General features: G+C 45.8%; 1 protein-coding gene across 32 annotated transcripts in view; it reads left to right on the top strand.

The window, feature by feature from the left end:
- AAK1 (AP2 associated kinase 1) overlaps positions 1–23,197 on the top strand; it is a 126,703-nt gene that overhangs the window by 59,847 nt on the left and 43,659 nt on the right. For 16 of the 32 annotated variants that reach the window (XM_043536359.1, XM_043536358.1, XM_037886541.2 and 13 more), the window contains exons 6-13: positions 6,709–6,830; positions 8,682–8,763; positions 12,730–12,862; positions 14,267–14,370; positions 16,454–16,533; positions 18,555–18,709; positions 20,135–20,376; positions 22,108–22,323. In XM_043536359.1, coding sequence (XP_043392294.1) covers positions 6,709–6,830; positions 8,682–8,763; positions 12,730–12,862; positions 14,267–14,370; positions 16,454–16,533; positions 18,555–18,709; positions 20,135–20,376; positions 22,108–22,323 — 1,134 coding nt within the window. Of the gene's footprint in view, positions 1–6,708; positions 6,831–8,681; positions 8,764–12,729; positions 12,863–14,266; positions 14,371–16,453; positions 16,534–18,554; positions 18,710–20,134; positions 20,377–22,074; positions 22,324–23,197 lie in introns of all 32 variants that reach the window. The other 16 variants (XM_043536346.1, XM_043536345.1, XM_043536348.1 and 13 more) reach the window with 1 other exon arrangement.

Here is a 23,197-nt window from a genome sequence, read left to right as displayed (position 1 = left end):
GTGTGTGTAATATACAGAGAGCAACAATTGAAAGTGACTGCTATGGGCTGGTTTAGTATCACTAGATCATCGGTGAGGTTTCTACATCAGAAACCTTGCTCCTCTTTAATGATAAGATTACGCCCATGGGTTGAGGAAACAATCTGCCATCCTCTGCCTTGGGACATGTACGCAAAGTTTTTTAATATTAGTTTTACTTTAGCCCCTACAAGCACTAATCAGAGTTGCCAACCAGAAATACATAAATGCAACAAAAACACCGTCCCTGCCCCAAAGAGCTTGGAGAAATCTAGATTGTGTCGGTATTGAAATAACCCAGGAAAATTTCGTCTTCAGATACCTCCATTGCAGCTGCTGTATATCCACAGTGTCACTACAGTCTTTGGGGTTTTTCAGTTTAAAAAAATAGTCGTCTTTGTCTTTAAGAGCAATGAGCCTGTAAAATGTCTAAGTACACAGTTGCAGTGAATACAGTCCTCAAACTGTGAAAGGTACATTGTGGTACAACACGTATTTAGATTCTGAGCTCGTTAGCACGGGGACCATCTGTTCTGTTCTGTGTTTTTGTGCAGCACGTAACACAGTGGGACCCTGGGCCATGACTGGGGTCCCTAGGTGCTGCCGCAGTGCAGATGATGATACAGTATTCGGTCAAAGCACTTGGGGGAGTGGAAATATAATGAAACAGAAGAGCAGTCGGGGTGGGGGTGAGGGAGGGGGAGGAAGCCTCATTTAAGAAAAGGGGAATAAACTTAAAGCCGGATCAATCCACAAATACAATCAAATTGTTCCTTCTGATCTTTATATTTATTCATCTCATGGAGTTTTGGTTCATGTCAACCATTGTGTTGTGCAAGGCTTCAGGGTGCCTGTCCAAGGGATTGAATTGTTTTTGGTAGTTCATGACACTTCACGATGATGCTCATATTTTCGTCACATTTGATGCTGTGCACCGGACTCTGATACCACTTGCTTAGCACTGTCCTTCTCAAGGTAGTCTCATTGATTGCAGTGTGGTAAGGGTGTCCGAATATGACCGTATAGAAAACTTTAAAAGTTCCCCATCTGTAAAATGGGGATAATGACATAGGTGCTAGAACTAGGGGGGCTGCTGCACCCTCTGGATTGAAGTGGTTTCCATCATATACAGGGTTTACAGTTTGGTTCAATGGCTCTCAACACCCCGCTGTACAAATTGTTCTAGCACCCCGGATGATAATAATACTGACCTCCTTCGTAAAGCAATTTGAGATCAACAGGTGATGAGCTAGGTGCTATGTATGTGTTTATTTACTCTTAAAGACTCCATATTGTGAACACAATTCTAGCTGAATACAATGAGACTTCATTGACAAGCAAGTTATACCAGTCTTGCCAAAGTGTAGGGGAAGACAGGAACCCCCCCTCCCCCGAAGGGTGTCGGTGACCCTGACCCCCTCAGGTTCGGGAAACGCGCTGTACGTGGGGTTGGAGCCCTTGTGTCCTTTGTCAATCTGTTAGTTCCCAATGGGATGGCAGGCTGCTGTGGAGCACACAGCCATCTCTTTGTATTTGGGATACACGTTTACAGCCGTACTGTGTATACTGACACATAATCCAATAACTGGCATTGTGTGTGTATTGATATAGGTGCATACTTATTACCACCGGGCATTTCAAAACATGTTTCAAGTTTCCGTTTGAGTAAGAGTATCTCCAGCCTGGTTCTGAGGCGTTCGTTCACGTCCGGCTCACTTGCAGACTGGACTGGGTGTTCTCTAATGCTTTCTGTTCCTTCAGATCTCTCTGCTGCAGACCCCCCTGGTTTTACAGTGAAACCTGTTTAGGGAAAATGTAGTCTTCATGCCTAAAAGAGAGCAAGTCTTCCCTGAAAACTTCAGTTTTAGGGATCCAAAGAGGTGGGTGGTAGGAGAATCCGAGCAAGTATTACCATGATAATATCACCAGCGTTAGGGGGCTTATTCCTTCACCTACTTACTTCCCTGGTCCTTCTCGCATGAACAGAGAGCAACAATACCCAAAGTCCAAAGGTGCAAACAATTCGATGTTTATTGGGGTGAACTTCCAGCAAGCATGATTCCAGTTTCCTTCCTTAGTGTCCCCCTTCCCAGCTCTGACACTACAGAGCCTTACACCTGTCTCCCTGTTCCCATTCCTGCCCTTAGCCAAACATGATTCCAATTTCCCCACCCCCATTCCCTGTTCCCATTCCCCCCCACACACACCTACCCACTTCCTGACTGACTGCAGACTATATAGTAAAACCTGAGTTTTGCTTAGCTATACCTTAACCAATCATTTTCCTGAAACTTTACTAACTAATCCTAACATATTGTAACATGATTATGTAACCAATTATATCCCACCACCTTAATTAGCTTACACCCAGCAAAATTAATTATACAGCAGACAGGAACAATCACAGAACTTGTGCTCGAATAAATTGGTTAGTCTCTAAGGTGCCACAAGTACTCCTTTTTGCGAATACAGACTAACACGGCTGCTACTCTGAAACCAGTGTTAGCGTGGTTCTCCAACTAGGAGTCTGGAGCTCCCTGTGGGGGGGGCCATGAGCAGGTTTTGGGGGGCTGCCAAGCAGGGCCAGAATTACACTTGCTGGGGCCGAAAGTAGAAAGCCGAAGCACCACCGCATGGGGCTGAAGCCCTGGGCCCTGAGCCCCGTCACCCAGGGCTGAAGCCAAAGCCTGAGCAATGTAGCTTTGTGGGGGTCCCTGTGCTATGGGGTCCCGGGCAATTGCCCTACTTGCTACCCCCTAATACCGACCCTGGCTTTTATACGCAGAAAACCAGCTGTGGCACAGGTGAGCCGTGGAGTTTTTATAGGGGGGTGGGCTTAGAAAGAAAAAGGGTTGAGAACCTCTGCTTTACATAGTTCCTGCACGGGCAATTGTTTGTGTAACTTGTCAATATTCAGCCTCCCCTTCTTCTTTAGCTCGATGTGACTTTTTTTCTAAAGCACAGGTCAGTTCCACGCTCCCTTTAATGATAAGCCGCATGCTCTTTCAAACGATACTTCTGTTTAGTCCAAGCCCATTCCAAACTCCAGACTTGCAGAGGAGGCTGGATTGACAGAGGCGCTGCTTGTTTCTCTTGTAGCAGAGATGCAGCAGGTGATCGTAAAACACCGCTCTAATCAATTCAGCTAATGATGATGAGCTAAACAGTCTCTCTCGGCCTTATTGAGCTATGGAATAATTGGAATCTGTTTGCTGGCATACTAATATTATGGATTTCTGGTTTGTTTTTTGTTTTTGTTTTTTAAATATAGTAACACTAATCCTCTGAATGTCATACTTCCAATGCAGTGTGACTAGGCAGTCTGAGTCTCTGCTGGACAACTGTGCATCTGATTTATTCTCCCCCGTTCCCCAGCTCACCACCTAGAAAAATCTGTCTCGGGTTGTTGTTTTTTTAATGGCTTCTGTGTTCAGCCTAGTGATGTATATTTGTTGAAACTTGACTATAATAATTAAGCATTATCTTGGCCATGGTGATAGTGGGCCAAAATCATAATATTTCCACAGGCTATGGTGGTGTGCAGTGTTTTGTTATAAATATTACAGTTAAACTGTAACTAGTGGGGGGTTTTTTGTGTGTGTGGGGGTGTTAATATTTGGATGCCTAGCTTGAGACACTTTAAAGGGCCTTGTTCAGAAAGCACTGAGCACCCATGCTTTGAAAATCCACCCCTTTCAAGGTGTCTCAGTCAAGTACCCAAATATTAAAGCACCTCAAATCACTTAGATTTGAAAATTTTAGGCCATATTAAGTGCAACATGCAAGGTCTGAAGCTATGGCTTTCTTTAGAGACGTAGGCAATAGGTGCCTATTGTCAACTAAAGAAAATACGGACCTATCCCACTTCCTCTGCCCCATTACCTTTTCTCTCGCTGCATTAGCAGGGACCAGTAGCTGCCCCTGAGTGAAAGTCAAAGACTATGTCCCTCGGCTAATGAGGCCAAAGCAACCCACAGCTTTCCCGCATCTGTCTCCGTTTTGGAGTGTAAATGTCTGACGGTAGAACTGCTGAGCTCCCACTGACTTCATTTCGAGTTCAGTGCTCAGCGTCTGTAATAATCTGGCCCTGGTTGTTGAGTTCGTTGACTTGAACGAAAGCGCCTCCTGCCTGGTGTTGAAACAGACCGTCCGTTCTGTTGGCCCACCAGTCAGCAACAGTCATACATTTCTCATCAGAAACGCTTTATTTTCTTTGGAAGTTATTGAAAGGGGGTCAGAAGAAACCTGCATGTTAAGAGCCCAGTGCCACCATAATCAACCTTGCTAGATGCTTCAGTGCACAACAGTGTAGGAATTCTCAGCAAGCTGAAGTGGAGGGGCTCTCCAGAAAATGTTTGCAGGGCATTTGCCTGGAATAAGGAATAACTCTAATGTAGCTCTGCTAGGTAGAACGGTGTACAGAGCATTATTCAAAGCAGATGGATGTCAGGGGAGGGGTGGGGGTGTTAGGAGCATGGATTAAGCAAGCCAGCACTTTTTCTTTCCCAGCTGCAATTGCGGTAGGCTTTATTTTCTTCTGTTGCTTAAAATGCTCCATTTTCTTTTTAGATCATCTTTGAAGGGAAGCCCCTTTTTCAAACCGTTTTATTAGCTAATATTTGTACAATGGCATTGGATGTCTAAAGCAGTATATCTTATGTATCCATATGTCCTCCAGTCCCAAGGTATCTGAGCGCCTCTCAGGGCCTTAATATATTTATCCTCACAACAGCCCTGTGAGGTGGTGCAGTGCTACTCTCCCCATTGGTACAGATGGGGTTCTGAGGCATAGAGAAGCCAAGTGACTTTCCCAAGGTGTCTCAGAGTCTGTGGAGAATTGAACAGACGTCTCCTGAACCTAGGTTAGTGTCCAAACCCTGGCCTATCCTTTCTCTCTTTCTCTGCCTCCATCTGTGTTGAAAGGGCTAAGTGTGAGGGAAGGCAATGACTCTACTGGTTTGAAATGACACCTGGATAATCGTAGTGTTTTGGCAATATCTAAATATTGGGAGTAGCCAGAGACAAACCCTGTGCCCATCATAGGCGTCTCAGTATCCAGTTGTATGGCTTTGGCCTATCAAATACCACTTGTAAGTGCTAGGCCTTGTGGCAGCCTGCGTGACAATCAAGCTGGATAAAATTCAGTGACAATCCTGTGATCAACGTAGCTGGTGGTTGAGAAAGAAACTGAGGAACTGGGCTTAATCTAATGGGTCTAGTTCTGCAAGCTGTTTCGTGGGGAAGACAATGCTCGAGAGGGCTGGAGTCCGTGTCGGTCATTGGCTGATAGGCTCTGATAGCAGATCTAAGGTGTATATACGTTGTGTGCTCAGATGTTATTTCTTTAGTTTTACCATACTTGGTACCCTATATTTTCTATGCAGAACTTGTATAAACATGGATTTTTAAAAATGACTAGTTATTTTTGACCTTGAGGCACCTTGAAAGGGTCCTGATTTTTTGTTTTTATTTTCCCCACAGACAGCAGGTGCTCGGCACCTCCTGACAATCAGGCCCCTCTTAGACATCTCCTGTTGAGCACACCCCATTAAAATCCACTATTGAAAATGTAGATCATAGCACTTGCAATATGTTTAGGCACTTTAGACAACTAAGACACAGTCACTGTCCTGAAGAATTGACCGTCTTAATAGAGACAATACAATCTGTGTGTGGGGTTGAGGGGAATGAAAAGGGGGAGGGATAGCTCAGTGGTTTGAGCATTGGCCTGCTAAACCCAGGGTTTGAGAGTTCAATCCTTGAGGGGGCCATTTAGGGATCTGGGGCAAAAATTGGGGATTGGTCCTGCTTTGAGCAGGGGGTTGGACTAGATGACCTCCTGAGGCCCCTTCCAACCCTGAGATTCTATGAAAAGAGACATGAAGGGGAAGGGAAGATGGTGGTGTTCTAGCAACAACTGAGTGATTGATTCCCCCCATCCTCCCCCCCGCCCCCCCCGAGGTGTGCACAGGCCTTGATGGTTTACATGGCTATTCTTCCCCTCGTTTTATTATAAGACTGTTTCTATTTCAAACTTATCTAGTACGTGTGCTTTCCAAGGGGAGCCATGGGGGCAGAAGACATATCTGGCTTCAAGATGAAGCTTGATAAGTTTATGGAGGGGATGGTATGATGGGATAGCCTAACTTTGGCATTTCATTGATCTTTGACTATTAGCGGTAAAGATGCCCAATGACCTATGATGGGATGTTAGATGAGGTGGGATCTGAGTTGCTACAGAGAATTCTTTCCTGGGTGTCTCGCTGGTGAGTCTTGCCCACGTGCTCAGGGTTTAGCTGATCACCATATTTGGGGTCAGGAAGGAATTTTCCTCCAGGGCAGATTGGCAGAGGCCCTGGGGTTGTTTTGCCTTCCTCCGTAGCATGGGGCACGGGTCACTTGCTGGAGGATTCTCTGGTCCTTGAAGTCTTTAAACCACGATTTGAGGACTTCAATAACTCAGACATAAGTTAGGGGTTTGTTACAGGAGTAGGTGGGTGAGATTCTGTGGCCTGCGTTGTGCAGGTCAGACTAGATGATCCTAATGGTCCCTTCTGACCTTAAAGTTTGAGTCAGAGTGTGCTGTAGAATCTAAAAAAAGCAATATTCATGTTGCTGTGGCTATAGAAAATGAGGAGAAATCTTGTTTAATGCAAAGAAATGGATGTGTTTTGTGTGCAATGCTTTTAGGTTGAAAATATCCTGCTCCATGATCGTGGCCATTATGTTCTGTGTGACTTCGGAAGTGCCACCAACAAATTCCAGAACCCTCAAACCGAAGGAGTGAATGCAGTAGAAGAGGAGATCAAGAAGTAAGTGTCTGTCTATCTGTCTCTCTACACCAATATGTTGACTGCCGCCTCCGATTGGTCCATGATGCCAGCCTCCGTCACGCACCTGCTAATGTTTCAAACAAACTCCTTTATGCTTTCTCCTATGCTGCCCCTCACACTTCTAAACCTCCCCAAAGCTACCTCATTATTCTCCCTCTGAGCTCTCCTTAAAACTCTCCTTTGTCACGATACCTACCAAAAAACCATGACCACCATTAGGCTGCTGGTGTGCTGGGACCACTGTCTGTCATGGTAACCAATATTGTCTCATTGTTTCCCCGACAGTTTATCTGTATCCATCTCTTGTCTCTTAGCTTACAGCCTACGTTTAAGACATTTGGGGTAGGGCCTGTCTTTTTGTTCTGTGTTTATGTAGCACCTAGCACAATAGGGCCCTGATTCTAGCCCGGTGGTGGTGGTGGTGATGATGCTAACCTGTGCATAGGTTTAAGCATGGTAGTTTGGATGCTTCGCGAATGAGGAAACAAATTACTCCAGAAAGCCAGGAAATTGTTTTAGGGCTAATAGAACCCTTGTATTGACAGATACTGATCAGCTCAGTGGTCTATATCATGGGGGTCAGTATGTCTCAGCTCCTCTCTCCCGGGGTTGCCTGCGCTGCGAGGCAATGAACACGACAAAATAATCCCTGACCACCCTAGATTACTCTAGCAGTGACTCTTACAGTTGCCTTAAAAAAAAAAAAAAATGCAGCGTTGGGCTCTGAAAAGAGGCCCAAGTGCTCTTCTGAGGTTTGAAAGGTGGTGGCTGCAAAGCGTGGTCCCGAGGAAGCTGTTAAAAGGGGAGAGAAGTTGGGTGATCCTGAGTCAGGGAGAAGGTGGTGGAGGGAAGGTATGTGGGGGAAAGGAAGGGACAGAGAATGGGGGATCTGAGGTCTCCTATAGCTTAAAATCTCTATTGAAAACTCTTTGATTACTCTAACGCTCCCTGACTATAAATCACGTGCTAGGAATTGCATGGGAATGACTAAACCCTGTGAAAAGTGAGTCTTTCCTGCCTCTCATATGTACAGCCTTTTGACTTAGATTTTATAGTGCTCCTAATCTTGCAAAGCAGTCCAAGCCTGTTTGCACACTTATTGCTAAGCTTGCAAAAGAAGCCAGCCCTTTGCCACACCCTTTCATAATCAAGGTAAATAGCACACAAGACCACAGCATCCTTAAACCACCTTCAGACGAAACCTCATTTATTAGGGATCTTTTAGACTGTGTCTGACTTTTGCCAGTACTTTAGTTACAACTGGTGCAGTTTTCAATTACCATTTGTTTTTATAAGGTAATTATCCTCCTGGTCACAATACCTCTGAGCAGAACTCCCAGCATGGAAGCCTATTTATTAGAAGCCACGCTTTCAGTTACAATGACTGGATTTTGTCCAAAGCCCCGGGAGTGAGGACAGTGCAAGGGACATGCAGCTAACAACCTATGTGGAATAGCAAGTTAACATTCTGAATTTTTGAATGTTACTAGCTCTGATTTTTAAGAGATTTGGACTTTTTGAGAGAGAACTCTTGGCTGTTAAAAGGATCTTGCAGTAGCCCTCATTTCCCTGGAAAGTTTGTGGGAGTTAATTTTTTTTCTTTTATAACCAGCTTCATTCTATCCTGTAAAATACATCAACCTATAAAATGCATTAGAAATCCTTTTGCTGGTTTAGAACTTGAGCACCTAGTGCATTTCTATTATAGAAAAGTGAAATTTGAATTGTTGGGGTGTGGGGAAGGGAATCTTTTGCAATTAAAACAATGGATTTCCTTCCCCAACTCACTACCCTGTGACTTCAATTAACTAACAAAGCTTTTTGTTGTAGGTACACGACACTGTCCTATAGAGCACCAGAAATGGTCAACCTGTATAGCGGCAAACTTATTACTACAAAAGCAGATATATGGGTATGTACGAAACCCACTCAAAAGTCACATAATTGACTTGCAGCCTTGGGGGGGGGGAAAAAAAACAAAACTTTGATTACTTGATAACTATTGGATATACCTAAACAGTTATTTACATATACATCTCTATCCCGATATAACATGACCCAATATAACACAAATTCGGATATAACGTGGTAAAGCAGCGCTCTGAGGGGGCAGGGTTGCGTGCTCCGGCACGCTGCTCTGAGCGGCAAGTTAAGGGTGCCAGGCCAGGGCCGAGGGGTTGGATAAGGGGCAGAGGGTCTTGGGGGAGGGGCGGTCAAGGAGCGGGGGGGTTGGCTGGTTCGGCGGTTCTGGGAGCAGGGCAGTCGGGGAACAGGGGCGTTGGATAAGGCGTGGGAGTCCCAGGGGCCTGGCAGGGGGTGTGGATAGGGGTCGGGGCGGTCAGGGAGCGGGGGGGGGGGGTTGGGTGGGCGTCCTGGGGGTGATTAGGGACTGGGGGGGGGTCTCTAGAGGGGGCAGTCAGGGGATAAGGAGCAGGGGGGCTTAGATGGGGGTAGGTCTTGGGGGGCGGGGGGGGGTGGTTAGGGGCAGGGGGTCTCTGTAGGGGGCAGTCGGGACAAGGAGCGGGAGGGGTTGGATGGGTCGGGGGTTCTGAGGGGTCAGTCGGGGCGGGAATTGACTATTAATAACGGAAATGCTCGAGGCCAAAGCAAGTTCGATATAATGCGGTTTCACCTATAACGCGGTAAGTTGTTTTTTTGTTTTTGGCTCCCGAGGACCGCGTTCTAGCTGGGTAGAGGTGTATATTTTTGACTAAGTTCTGCATAGAGAGAGGCTCCATTTGATCTTTGTGTTGTGTTATTTCAAATGATGGGGGCCAGTTCATGAAACATGATTGCGTCTCTGTTCTGCACCCTCTTGTGATGCTTTAATTCAGAGATGTATGAAATTCACTGGTTGCAGTTGTACCCCCTCCCCACCCCCCGACTGGAACAGATCCAAAGCTGTACCTGGTTGTGGGTCTCAACCACACAAAATCAAAGCTATACTGTTTTTTGTTTTGTTTTTTAAAAGTCTGACATGGGTTCCTACCCAAGACAGTAACTTGGCCCTGGATTCCCAAACCTGGCCAGATTTTTTCCTCACTAAGGTTTTGTAGTGCTCGGTTTCTGGCGATGACATCTAAACCTGTTTGTGACTTGCTGTCCTGTTGAACTTGCAATGTGACGGTTGAGCAATGTGCAGCCGTATAACCTAATAAAATAAGGGCAGCTTATCTTCACATCAGAAAGAGTGGGGGGGAAAAGAGAAGAGAATCCTGTCTGTCCCAGCGGAACGGTGATTCTGCAGAAGTGATGAATGGAATGGCTTAGTTTAAACGTTACCCTTGGGTGTAGCTAAATGCTTTGGAAAGTTCTGAGTTAGGTAACCGTCAGGCAGTAACCGGTGTATAAGAGTTGAACTGTAGCCTCAACAACTGCTTTGCATACACAGCTCAATGTATATGAGAGGAAGAAAAACTGAGCACAGTATATGCAAGAGGCCATTTTCCTTGCTACGAGCGCCGTCCAGCAAAAGCTTGCGTGCACCCAGAGTCCTACTGAGCTTTTCATTCTTCGGTGTTTAGTGGGAGCCGCTGTAGGACTGGGGCCTGTGTGTTGGGAGGAGCCTCTGGCTTGGGAGGCAGTGTGGCCTAGTGGATAGGCCGCTGGACTGGGAGTTGACTGGAAGCTGCACGGATGTGGCAGCATAAAAGGGAGTCAATCCGGGGAGAACTGTTCCAATGCAGCCTCTGTGCAGGGCAGCTCCCTGCAAGCTCCAGCGTAAGGGGCAGCCCTGAGGTGGCTCTGCCAGCCAGAGGCAGCCTAAAATGGCCCCCTTCAGTAGATGGAAAGCAGGGGGGCACAAAACTTAATGCCGCCATAGCACCCTCCTGGGCAGAATTACTCCTCAGGTTCTATTCCTGGCTCCGCTACTAACGTGCTGTTTGACCCTGGCCCAGACCTTGAGTGTCTCTTTTCTTACCATCCTTTGTCTTGCCTGTCTCCTCAGAACGTATCCTTTCTGGGGCAGGTCTATGCCTCAGACCTCTGCCAGAATAGCTCTGTCAGGGGCGTGATGAGGTGTGATCCCTGTTTGGCTCGGGGAGAAACGGGCATGCCCTACGAAGCACGGCATTGCTGGTACAGTTGCGTCCCTCCTAGGAGCACTTTGCCAGTCTAGTGTACGGTATACTCCTGATTAACAAACCCTATTGTCAAACCTCCACGTTTTCTGAACCCTTCCTTGTCCCCGAGCAGGAGATACATGAAATACATTTGGGGGGGGGGGGGGGGGCGGGGAGAGAAGGGATTTGGATAACGCAGAGGCTCAGATAATAGAACGGACCCAGGGCCAGGACTGTAAGGAGGACAATGAGCCTGGGGCTGTGTGGGAGGTCCTCCTGTGGCAGCCAGCCTTCTGCAGCCCCTCTGTCACAGGAGCAAGTGAGCAGGGCAGAGCAGAGACCACTGGCCAGGATTTTGAGTACAAGCCCCCGTCCACAGAAGAAGCCACCCTGCTGCTGAATTGCTCCTGCCCTCTCGATTGCCTGAATTCCCAATTACCCGAATACAATCCATGTTCTCTCTCTCTTCCCTCCCCCCCCCCCCCCCGCATTTGTCCATTTGTCCAATTATAAACTGGCAATTCCCTGAGACCATCCTGCTTTTTTTAACCTCCTTTCCATTGTATTTCACTTACTACTCTCTGTTTTCAACTAATACAAATTTCCTTTGGCCTTGTCTACACACAGATTCAGTTCAGGTGGAACTATTTTGGTTAGGGCTGTCACATTTTAGCAGTACAACTCCCAGTATGGACTCAATTGGTACCAGTATCCAAGTGCTCATACTGGTCTAGCTTCAGGGAACTCTTATATTCATAGAACTGCATCTACACTACGGGCTTGTCTGCACAAACCATCAACTTGTGACAAGCCTGGGCATGAATCTATCCTGGGCTAGCCTGTTGCAGACTAACCGTCTATATGGACCCAGTTGATGCACATTAGCAGTTTAATATACTTTGAATTAGTCCCTTAGATAAGAGGACTAAGTCGGTCGATCTGCTTCGAGCACCAGCAGAGTCCGCATGGACAGTTAGAGAAAGGCAGGCTAGTGTGGGGTAGATTCACACGCCAGCTTGCCGCCAGCTAAATGTGCGTGTAGATAAGCCCTAAAAGGGTTTTGCCAGTTTGTTTATCCCGGTGTGTTTAAAGCTTTCTAGGGTAGATAAGGCCTCTCTCTTTTCGGGACTGTGTGGAGCGTTTTAAAAGTAGCTTGCAGCTGTGACTAGACCTTGACCTAATCCGTCTGATTTATGACAACAGAAATTTCTCTGGTCAGAGAAATCATTGTAGACAAAATCCTCAGCCATAAGAGAATCTCTGTACTGTGAAACTGTGTTCTTTCTACTCCAAACAGCCCTCCCCATAATGGGGGACAATGGCAAATGTGGATGAAGAGTTTATATGATTGAAGCTCCTACAACCTTTTGGCCTCCTACCCGGCCCAACACATCTGAAGTATATTTAAATGAATTTGAAGTAGGGACCAAGTAGCCATATCTCAATCTCCTTCATATACATATTGATATGTGGACTGAGGCAGTGTTGTGGCTAATAATGCGTGTGATCTATCTTAGGTACTTATCTGCCCTCCATTTTCATAGTATCCAATCACCTCATGTTGTTTTAAGGTATTTATCCTCCCGTCCGGTAGGGAAGTGCGATTATCCCCGTGTTACAGATTGGGAACTCTGATACAGAGAGGCTAAATGACTTGACCAAGGTCATGCAGGAAACCTGTGGCAAAGCAAGGATTGAACCTGGTTCTCCCGAGTCCCAGGCTAGGCTCTGACCATTGGGCCATCCTTCCTCTTTAATCTATGATGGCAGTAGTTACTGTTTAAATATTTCCTTCTGTTCTTTCCTCTCTTTAGGCCCTCGGTTGTTTACTGTACAAATTGTGTTACTTTACTTTACCGTTTGGGGAGAGTCAGGTGGCAATTTGTGATGGAAACTTCACCATTCCAGACAACTCTCGCTACTCCCAAGACATGCACTGTCTCATACGTGAGTATATCCGTTTCAATAGCAGAGTTTTGGTTTCATGTTCCAAATGAAGTTTTTCTAATTCCCAATTACTAGAGCTAAGGAACTGGAGTATGTTCTCTCTTTCAAAAAGACTTGTTCACATGCAAGGATGAAGCGAATGAGTTTACAGTAATTTAGAAGATGGCTGTGCCAAAGATGGTTATAATAGCAGAGTTTCTATTTGGATGGACTGTGATAATCTATGTGGAAAACTAGGGAAATGGACAACCATTTGGGTTAAGATTGCTACCGAAATTTGCACAATAAGCCTGTTTATGCAAAAATGTTTCTCCAGTAATAAGTCTATTTGCATAAGGAGCCACAGTGATTTAGCCTCGTGATAAGCTTTCATCTTCTGTGAACTGAGAAACAGAAGTAAAACGATTACAAATAACCCACTGACTCAAGTGACTGTGTAATTAAGGATACGATGCATTACTCTCAGCACAGCTGGAATATCTTGCCTGCTTTCAGTAGAGCATTTGGTTTTGCCAGTTGTGTGTGAGTAACGCAGACTCCGACATGTTTTCAAAATAAGCTGATGCTTCTCCATATGCCCTGGTTTGAGCAGATATTAAACTGACTTTCTCAAGTTTTATGTAGGGGACAAGTCTGTGCAGATGTCTGTCCTTCAGCTACTCTCTCAGGCAGAGATGGGTAGAGCATTAGAAAGTTGTCATCATTGTAGGGACTAGAAGCCTCAACTAAGATCAGCGCTCTATTGTGCCAGCTGCTGTACATACACGTAGCAACAGCTGGTTCTTGCTCCAAACAATTTACTATCTAAAGAGACGAAATAAAGGGTAGGAGAAAGTATCTATGTCCCTGATGTACAGTTGGAGAACTGAATTATAGACAGGGGAAGTAACTTGGCCCAAGGACACACCAAGAAGTCTGCTGACTTTTACTGTCGGTGCACCATTTGAAACTTCCATTGGTAGATGAATATGCTTGCCTTGGCTTGTTTAGGAAAGTAAACTGACTTGGTATTTTAATGAAGGAACTGCGGCTGCTCCTGTTCCCACTGATGTCAAGAAGAACTTTGCTATTGCCTTCAGTGAGGCTCCATGATTGCAATTAAAGACTTCTTGGACGCTCTGAGCCACGATATGTACGCTGTATAACCCCATCAGGTCCAGTGCAAGATTTGGTACTTGGGTCTATATGTGTAGAATCCATACAATTGCAGCAGAATAAGTACATTAAGTACACAGTCTCTTGATGCCTGTTAGAGATTTGCTGTCTTGCAGTCCAGACTTGACCTGGAAGGTGTGGCTCATGTACCATGTGCATATATGGCAGACATGAGCTACATGATTATCCATGAATCTGCATCTTCTAATATTATGCAACCAATTCATCATTTTTTTTTTCTTTTTTTAGGGTATATGCTTGAACCAGACCCTGACAAGAGACCTGATATTTACCAGGTCTCCTACTTCGCATTCAAGTTAACAAAGAGGGAGTGCCCCGTCCCAAATGTACAGGTGAGTACCCATGGACCCTTTCAGTGGAGTTGGGGCTTGAATCCATCTGAAGGTTCTTTGTGCTATTATTCCTTATCTCCATTTAATTTAGGCTGCTGGAGAAACCCATTGCTTAGTTTGTGGCTCTGGGGTATAAGAATGGCAGATTCCTTGTCTGAGACCACTAGGAATCAGTACTTGCACAAAGGACAGGACACGTCTACCTAGTGAGCAATACAGGTAGATGGTAGATTAAACGCTTTCTGGGGAAGATAACTAGTAAAGTGCATGGAAGGAAGTAATTTTGCTGTTTTCATGGTGGCATCCATCACCATGTCTAAAAGCAGCAACAGCAGAAGGGGTGATGAGATTTGACAGCTTCTGTATGATGTGAAAATGCGGGAGGCTAGGAAGGATAAATCTCTGGAGGTTTGGATCTACAGGCCCAAGAAAAATCGGCAAATGCTCTCCGGCTGAGTGTTATCAAAGGAGGCAGTGAAAACATGTCTCTTGGAAGGAGAGAAGGGGGGGATGCATTTAAAAGCCCTTCTTTTATGTGCACTTCAGTTTTGGTACAGGAACAAAGGCAGGTCGCAATGATTGAACCCAGAAAGAGGACAGCCCATGAGATTCCAAGAACGTTGCAGCAAAGTACAAGAGAGTGGTGTAGGGGGGCGGTTTCTATGTATTGCACTATACCAGCAATGACTCTTATTCATTAATGTCTTGTGGTATTGGGAGGTGGGGTGTGTGGGGAAGGGTTGGGATGCTGCCCATGTTTTTGTTCTGTGGATATTGGAAGCCTGTTCATTGCAGGTTTGAGGGAGGTGGGGAAGATCACAGTATAGATACATTTCAGAATAGATTCTGTCTCTTACGCATTTAGGTTGAAACTTTCCAAAGTGATTAATCAGACCCTTCGGTGGTGTTTCAAGTTAGGGTCCCCCAAAAATCGGTAGTTCCTCTAGAAAATTTAGGCCTTCGTCTTTTCCAGCTGATACTTAAGCAACATGAAATGACTACATATTCCTGGTGTTTACATGAGTGTAAGTAGTAATGGAAATCTTGCAGGGCTACTATATAGACAATGGGTGGTGCTACAGTCGTTTGTGTGAAAAATGGGGGCGACCCTGAAAATTAGGAAAACTGGCCTATTGCATCAGTGGGTTCCCAGGCCTATAATTAACAGAAGCGTATGCTGGTTTTTTGGTTTGGTTTGATTCTCCACTCCCTATGGTGTGTGTGTGGGGAAACCCCAACGCCAGCCCTGGCAAATCACTTATTTACTACCATGCCCAGTTTACCAGTACGAGGCTGTCATGGGGACCTTCTGTAGAAGTGTATGTGTACATGGCAAACTAGACCATGCTTGTGAAACTGATTTCCAGGCGAATTCTTCATAGCGTATATAATCTGTACTGCAGTTGGGTTTGTGACTATAGCCTGGTTAACTGAGATTAGCCAAATCTCATTTAAAATGTACAGTAAATGTAATACAGTCATCTGATAATGTTGTTTAGTATATCTTGTTAGAATCCAATTCAAAACTGTGGTTTACAGGTGCTTTATACTGTGTTAAGAATATTTGGGTGGTACAAAACTTTCATCCAGTTGCCTAAAGATAATGGTTTGGAGACTTCCTGGTTTTTCCATTCCGCTTCTGATTACATTTCTCTTGTTTGGAGCATATTTTCAACTTTTTATTTTGGCATAGTTAATGTGTATGAATTTACCATACAAATATTAACAAATTTTATTCATTAATCTATATTTGTTACCTTTTTAAAATAGCCATTTGTGTCATGTCAACCTTCTGTTTGTATATTTGTGTTCAAATTCCACAAACGGTAACCAGACACTATAAAATTGACTTGGTCCCGATTTATAAGGTTGTCTGTCGTTTTTAACATTGGAAGGGTTTCCATGCTCTATTTCCCTAGGCCATTAATGATGGGATAGTTGTCATTTTTGAAAAATGAGCTAATTTGACTGATTTAGGATCCTAAATCCCATTGACTTTGCTGCGGCTCTTTTGCAAACTTTATCTACAATCCTGCATGATTTCTACTTTGTGTAGTAAACCCAGTGGTTTTTGGATTTTCAGAATTCTCCGCTGCCTGCTAAGCTCCCAGAACCAGTGAAAGCTAGTGAAGCAGCTGCAAAAAAGAGCCAACCAAAGGCCAGGTAAGAGCATCTGTCTTTTACATATTTCTCTTTTCATCTGTGCCTTTTCAGATTTTGAACTGTTTCCATTAAAAAAACCCACCAGTGTTCTCTTTTGGCTCACCCGGTAGAAATAGATTGAGGTTTATACTGTGATCCTGGGACTTGTAATTTTAAAACAAAAATGCCCATTAAAGTGAAAGACAGCAAATGGCAAGATGAAAGAGTTCTTTCCTCGTACACACAATGCTGCGTCTGAGTCAGTTGCTAGATTTTGTAAACTAATGGCACTGTTTGAATGTAACAGCTTGAAGTCCATATGCCAAAGCTTTCAGTCTGTACTGCAGCATCCCTACTAAGGGCTTTATCCAGAGCCTATTGAAATGAGTAGAAAGACTCCTCTTTACTTCAGTGGCCTTTGGGTCAGGCCCCCCAGAGTATAAACCTGCAGAGCAACCACATCAACTTGGGTAGATTTTTTTTTTTTTTAAAGGCCAGGAGGACCCAGTATGATCCAGTCTGACCTCCGGCAAAACATTGGCCTGACAACTTCACCCAGCGCTTCTGCTGGAGCTAGAGCATCTCTTGGAATGACAATCAGCGAAGATCTGGAGTCTGCCAGGAATTGAGAATCTACCACATAGGGAGCATATTGCTGTAATGCATGTGTTTTTTTTCTGCTCCTTGACGTTCTAATAGCCTCATTCGTTGTGTCTTGACTCGGATCAGACTGTGAACTCTTCAGGGCCCTGAGTACATCTTTTATATTTACTGCAGAATGACTAGTATATTCATAGCCCTATGTAGATAACAATCAGACTCTGAAAGAATGCCTCTTGTGATGTCCTCTACCTACTGGCAATTAGCCCCAGAAGTTTCCCTTAGTAGTATTTTTTTTTTATACCCGAGCTTCAATAATAATAGAGTAATTTCTTATCTAGCTCAGCAATCAAAAAAATACTGAAAGACATTAAGATGTCTTGAGCGCCACATAGCACAGTAGTGCCCTGCGGGTTTGCATTATTATGGGATGATAAATATGAAGGGAAAAGTATATTACCTGATACTTTGGTTGAAGCCAACACAGTTCATTAAGAGTACTTTTTAAGATGCCAGTCTATATAGTTCTGCTGGAGGATGCCAGCTGCCATAAAGCGAATTCATTATGCCCTTCATCTGCTCTTCCGTAAATCTATAAAAAGTCCAAATTTAAATAGTATGTTGTGTCAAACATTTTGAATGCATTAAGCGATTTTTGACAAGTTCCAGCTGTCCAGCAAGATGAAAAGCCATAATCACAAGAGAAGGCAAAATGAACGTGCTGGATTAATTTTGCAAGTGCATTTGTTTTAACTTCCAAATGACTTGCAGTAGCCTGCGTAGGAATGACTCATGTATATTTGCTCCAGTGTGTGTGTCTTTCACTTTGATTATTCACTTGCTATTTAAGCACTGTTGGCAACAGTCGGAGCAATGCTATGTGCTACCCTCCCCAGTTTGCATGGTCATGGAGGGAGTTCCGCAAACCAGGTAAAGCAGCAGATTGGGAATCAGGAGGTATAGTGTCTGTTCCCTTCTCTGCCACTGCCTGGCTTGGTGACCTTGGGCAAGTCCCTTCCTCTGTTGGCCTCATTTACTCTCCCCTTTAAAGTGGGAATAACGATACTCTCTGATCTTGGTAAAACACTTCGGTATCTACTGATAAAAGCACTGTGTAAGTATTAAGTAATAGTATTTTTACAGAATAATCTTGTTATTACTGGCCACTGGGCTAGAATGTTGGTTTGCCTGAACTTTGCAGGTAAATTTAGTTCTTTGCTCCTTCGCCTTACTTAATGGGAATCTAACGGGCTTCTGATGTAGATGGCTCTGATTTATGGTTACCTTATGTCTGTCAGACCTATGTAACCATAGCAGTGTCCTGCCTTGGGAATCCCTGTCCATGGTGTTCAGTAGCCCAGTAAAACATTTTTCATTCAAGCAGCTAATTGGAAGCAGTTTATCTTCTATTCATGTTTTGTTTTGTTTTTCCCCCGACCCAGGCTGACTGACCCCATTCCTCCAATGGAAACATCCATAGCTCCACGTCAGAGACCTAAAGCAGGACAGACACAACCCAACCCTGGAATTCTGCCTATTCAGCCAGCCCTCACCCCTAGAAAGAGGCCCACAGCCCAAGCAGTCATCCAACCACAAGGTGAGTCGTGGCCGCCTTACAAAATCCACAGAACAGAACCTGAGCATGCTCAGAAGCTCCTTGAATTTGCCTAATAAAATTCATTCCAACACTTCAGTCCTATGGCAAAAATTCTGTAGAACCGATAGTCTTACAGAAATTGAACAGGCTTCTAAGGAAGTTTAGTCTAAGAACTAGAGCTAGCTGGTACCTTTTTCAATGGGGGGGAAAAAAGTGTTTGTTGTTTTTCTAGCCACCAAAACTTTTTGCAGAACTCTTTGATCCTGGCCAACAGTTTGTAGTTTGGGGGTTTTTTTTTTTTTAAATGAAATCTTGAAAATACTTTGGTAAAGTTTTTTTTCAATTGACAGTAACATATAAACACTTTTTGTGTGTGTGTGTTTTTGGAAACTTTTTTTTTTCTTTCAGAGTAACAGCCGTGTTAGTCTGTATTTGCAAAAAGAAAAGGAGTACTTGTGGCACCTTAGAGACTAACCAATTTATTGGAGCATAAGCTTTCGTGAGCTACAGCTCACTTCATCGGATGCATACTGTGGAAAATGCCAAAGATGTTCTTATACATACAAACCTTGAAAAAATGGGTGTTGACCACTACAAAAGGTTTTCTCTCCCCCCACAAACCCACTCTCCTGCTGGTAATAGCTTATCTAAAGTGATCACTCTCCTTACAATGTGTATTATAATCCAGTTGGGCCATTTCCAGCACAAATCCAGGTTTTCTCCCCACCCGCCCCACAAACCCACTCTCCTGTTGGTAACAGCTTATCTAAAGTGATCACTCTCTCCTGAAAACCTGGATTTGTGCTGGAAATGGCCCACCTTGATTATCATACACATTGTAAGGAGAGTGATCACTTTAGATAAGCTATTACCAGCAGGAGAGTGGGTTTGTGGGGGGAGAGAAAACCTTTTGTAGTGGTAAACACCCATTTTTTTTCAAGGTTTGTATGTATAAGAACATCTTCTGTATTTTCCACAGTATGCATCCGATGAAGTGAGCTGTAGCTCACGAAAGCTTATGCTCAAATAAATTGGTTAGTCTGTAAGGTGTCACAAGTACTCTTTTTTTTTTTTTTTTTTTTTTTTTTTTTTTCCCCTTTGTCAAACGGAATTTTTCACAGGAAACTTCCAAAAACCCTAAATTTCCTGTGAAAATCATTGGTGCTGTCTGACCTGCTCTGAGACCCTGGACAGCCTAGCTGAGAACCTATGGATTTTTGGAACCATTCTATAGCCAGGGATACAATTCCCTATTACATCCCCCTGGGATGCTCCTGAAGAACAATAGGATGCTCCCTCTCTTTAGGACTCTTCTCTCAGGGGAGGCCAAGCGTAAGCATTGTTTCTGGACCCTGCTGGAGCTCTGCCGGGCAGCGGGACCTTTGCATGCTCTGATCTCTGCTTACGTTGTCTTTCCCCTCTTAGCGGCAGGCCCTGCTGCTTTGGGTAGTGGCCAGCCGTCCCTTCCTGCAAGCGTTCAGCAGCCTAAAGCACCACAGCCTGCCCCTCAGCCCCAGCCCAAGCAGCCGCCCGCTCCTCAGCAGACCCCAGTAGCCCCGTCGCCAGTCCCTTCTACTCAGCCGCAGGCCACCCCTCCGCATCAGCAGCAGCTCTTCCTGAAGCAGCAGCTGCTGCAGCAGCAACAGCAGATGATGCAAGCCCAGCAGGTAAGCATGGCCGCTTCTCCGTGCGTCCAGCGCCTGTGCTAGGCCACGGTGCCACAAGGTGGCAAGTACAAATGTCTCCAACCTGCTCTCAGCAGAGGCACAAAAGTGTGAGAGGAACGAGGAGGTTTCTTTATTCTCTTTTCGGTTGTTAGCAGCTGATGACTCAAGGCGCTATCAGGGCCTCATTGGGTTGTGCCGTGTAGCTGAGCGGGGAACAGCCCTGAAGAGCTTACAGGCTAAACAGGCAAAGGGTGGGAGGCAGGATGAGGAACAGAGAGGCAAAGTGAGTTGCCCAGGGTGTCCCAGCACCGACAGAGCTGGGGACAGAACCTAGGTCATCTGCCGCCGAGGCCAGAGCCCTACCCAACAGACCAGGGAATTCTTAAGTAGGCTGCTTGGAATTAGTGAAGTTGGGACTCCGCCAAAAAAGCGCTGTGATGGCCTTCATGACCTCCAGCGGCAGGACCTTGTCTTGGCCTTACGTGTCACTTTTCCATAGCACGGCGACTGCTAATGCTGCACACTGATTTGCTGGTCAGTCGATTGCACCATTTTGGGAAAGTCTCTCTTCCAACTAGAGAGATGAGGTAAGTGAGGGAATATCTTTTATTGGACCAACTTCCATTGGTGAGAGAGAGACAACTTTCAAGCCACACAGAGCTCTTCTTCTGGTCTGTGTTAAGCACCATGCAAGCTCAAAAGCGTCTCTCTCCCTCTCTCTCTCACCAACAGAGGTTGATCCACTAAAAGAGATGACCTCACCCACCTTGTGTCTCTAACTTCCTGGGACCAACGTGGTTATAACATCACTGCATACAACACTGGAAGATCTTTCTCAGCCAATCGCCCACTTCCGTAACTAGCCAGAAAAAGTTCACCGATAATTCACCGAACAAATCGCATTAGTCCATTTGAACAGTGGGGTGTTTTGGTGAACAATTGCCGTCATTTGACCCAGCATGAGAAAAGCACCCATCCATTGACTCATCGAGGCTGCTGCTTGCAATCTAAGCGGCTGCCTATGGAGTGTTACAGTCCCGTTGGCTTGTGCTTTGGCCAAGCGATATGTGTTTAATTCTACTCTCGTACTCTGTGACGAAGTTGCTGTAATTATCCGTGCTATAGACTAGTACGTTAATGTCAAATGGGGCCCAGTGCAGGTGCAAAACTCCCCATTCAAGACCGGGCCTGATTGCTAAACAGGGGAAGGGATGTTTGTGCTGAATATGTCTACACAGCAACTAGACACTTGCAGCTGGCCTGTGCTAGCCAAGTCAGGCTAGCAGGGTTGTTTCAGTGCTACGTAGACTTCGGGGCTAGAGCCCGAGCTCTGGGACCCTGCAAGACGGGTCCAAGTCCAAACATCGTGAGTCTGAGTCTGCTGGCACAGGCCAGCTGCAGGCTTTTCTTTGCTGTGTAGGTGTACCCAAAATAACCTCCGTATATGCCTAATGCCTGATTGACACGTGGTCGAGGGAAGCCTTTCTTAAACCTGAACAGGTAGGTGTGTTGACTCGGGGTCCTGCCATGAAGATACCCGCCAAACAAGGAAAGAGGAGACCTTCATCTCTTTAACATTTGATAAAGGTGGGAAGGAATAGAAAAGGTTTCTACGTTTTAGGGCACAACTGCAGTTTCCTAGTAGCCCTTTGCAGGCGGCCTCGAAGTCGTCATGGCTTGTTTTTATTTCCCCAATTGCCGTGGCTCTCCATGTCGGTCACGGTGCCGCAGTACCAAGCGATGCCGCAGCCAGCGGCGTCGCCGTTTCCAGTGATCCAGCAGGGGGCGCCGGCGCAGCAGCAACTGATGCAGAGCTATTACCAGCAGCAGCTGATTGCGCAGCAGGCGGCCATGCAGCAGAAGACGGCGGCTCCGCTCAAGCAACAGGCTCCAATGCCGCCCCAGCCGCAGGCTGCCACTCAGCCAGCACCTGGGCAGGAGCAAGTGGTAAGAACCAGCGAGGCCTTGAAAGCTGCCGAGAAGGGAGTGAGCGGTGGGGAGGGGGAGGACTGAAAGTGCAGTGTAAGTGCTGCTCCCTGCAGGAACGCTAAGCGCTTCCCGGGCCCAGACCCAGCTCACGACCTGCCTGGCTAGTTTGTGTGGGGGACGTAATCCTGGTTTTATGTCCCCCAGGATTCAACCCAGAGGGGCGAGGGAATAAGGCATTCTCAGGAGGCCTGCGACTCCAGTACTTGGTACCAAGCTCTAGCTGTGGGAGCCCGTCTTGCTGCTTCCAAGGTGCTTTCCAAGAGACAGGTTTGGTTTGGGCTTTTCCCGACCAGAGCGTGCTGGATTCTCTGTGGAAACTGCCTCCCGGGTGTGCTGAAGTTGGGTCTTCTGTAACAGAGCGGTGTAGGGTGAGCTGAGAGAAGGGAGGGGAATAACTTTCCCTCTCTTGTACAGAATAGACTTAACCTGCATTAAGTGTCCCTGAATACATACGGCAAAGCTGCTCAGCCCCGCATGAGAGGCATCACACGCTTGTCACTGATGGGGGCGGGGGGGTGGAACTGCAGCACAGAGACGGATACTGCAAGTCAGGAGAGGAAAGATGGCCCAGTGGGGAGGGCACAAGCCTGGGACTTGGGAAACCTGAGTTCAGTTCCTTGCCCAAGTCGCAGAGAGTGTCTGTGGCACAGCAAATCACTTAAGCTTTCTGTGCCACAGTTTCCCCCTCCGTACAGTAGGCCCTGCTTCACAGGAGTGTGTGAGGATACTGTCGTTACAACTTTGTGAGGTAAACGGCTACTACAGCAGGGGGGGTACTATCTGAGATTAGAGCGGAGCGCAGGATTCCTGGCTCTTAGCCCCTTGCTCTGAA

The sequence above is a fragment of the Chelonia mydas genome, chromosome 26, assembly GCF_015237465.2.
Source record: "Chelonia mydas isolate rCheMyd1 chromosome 26, rCheMyd1.pri.v2, whole genome shotgun sequence".
In the NCBI taxonomy this organism is placed as follows: Eukaryota; Metazoa; Chordata; order Testudines; family Cheloniidae; genus Chelonia; species Chelonia mydas.
The sequence above is the reverse complement of the archived record's forward strand: the minus strand, read 5'-3'. Positions and strand labels throughout refer to the sequence as shown.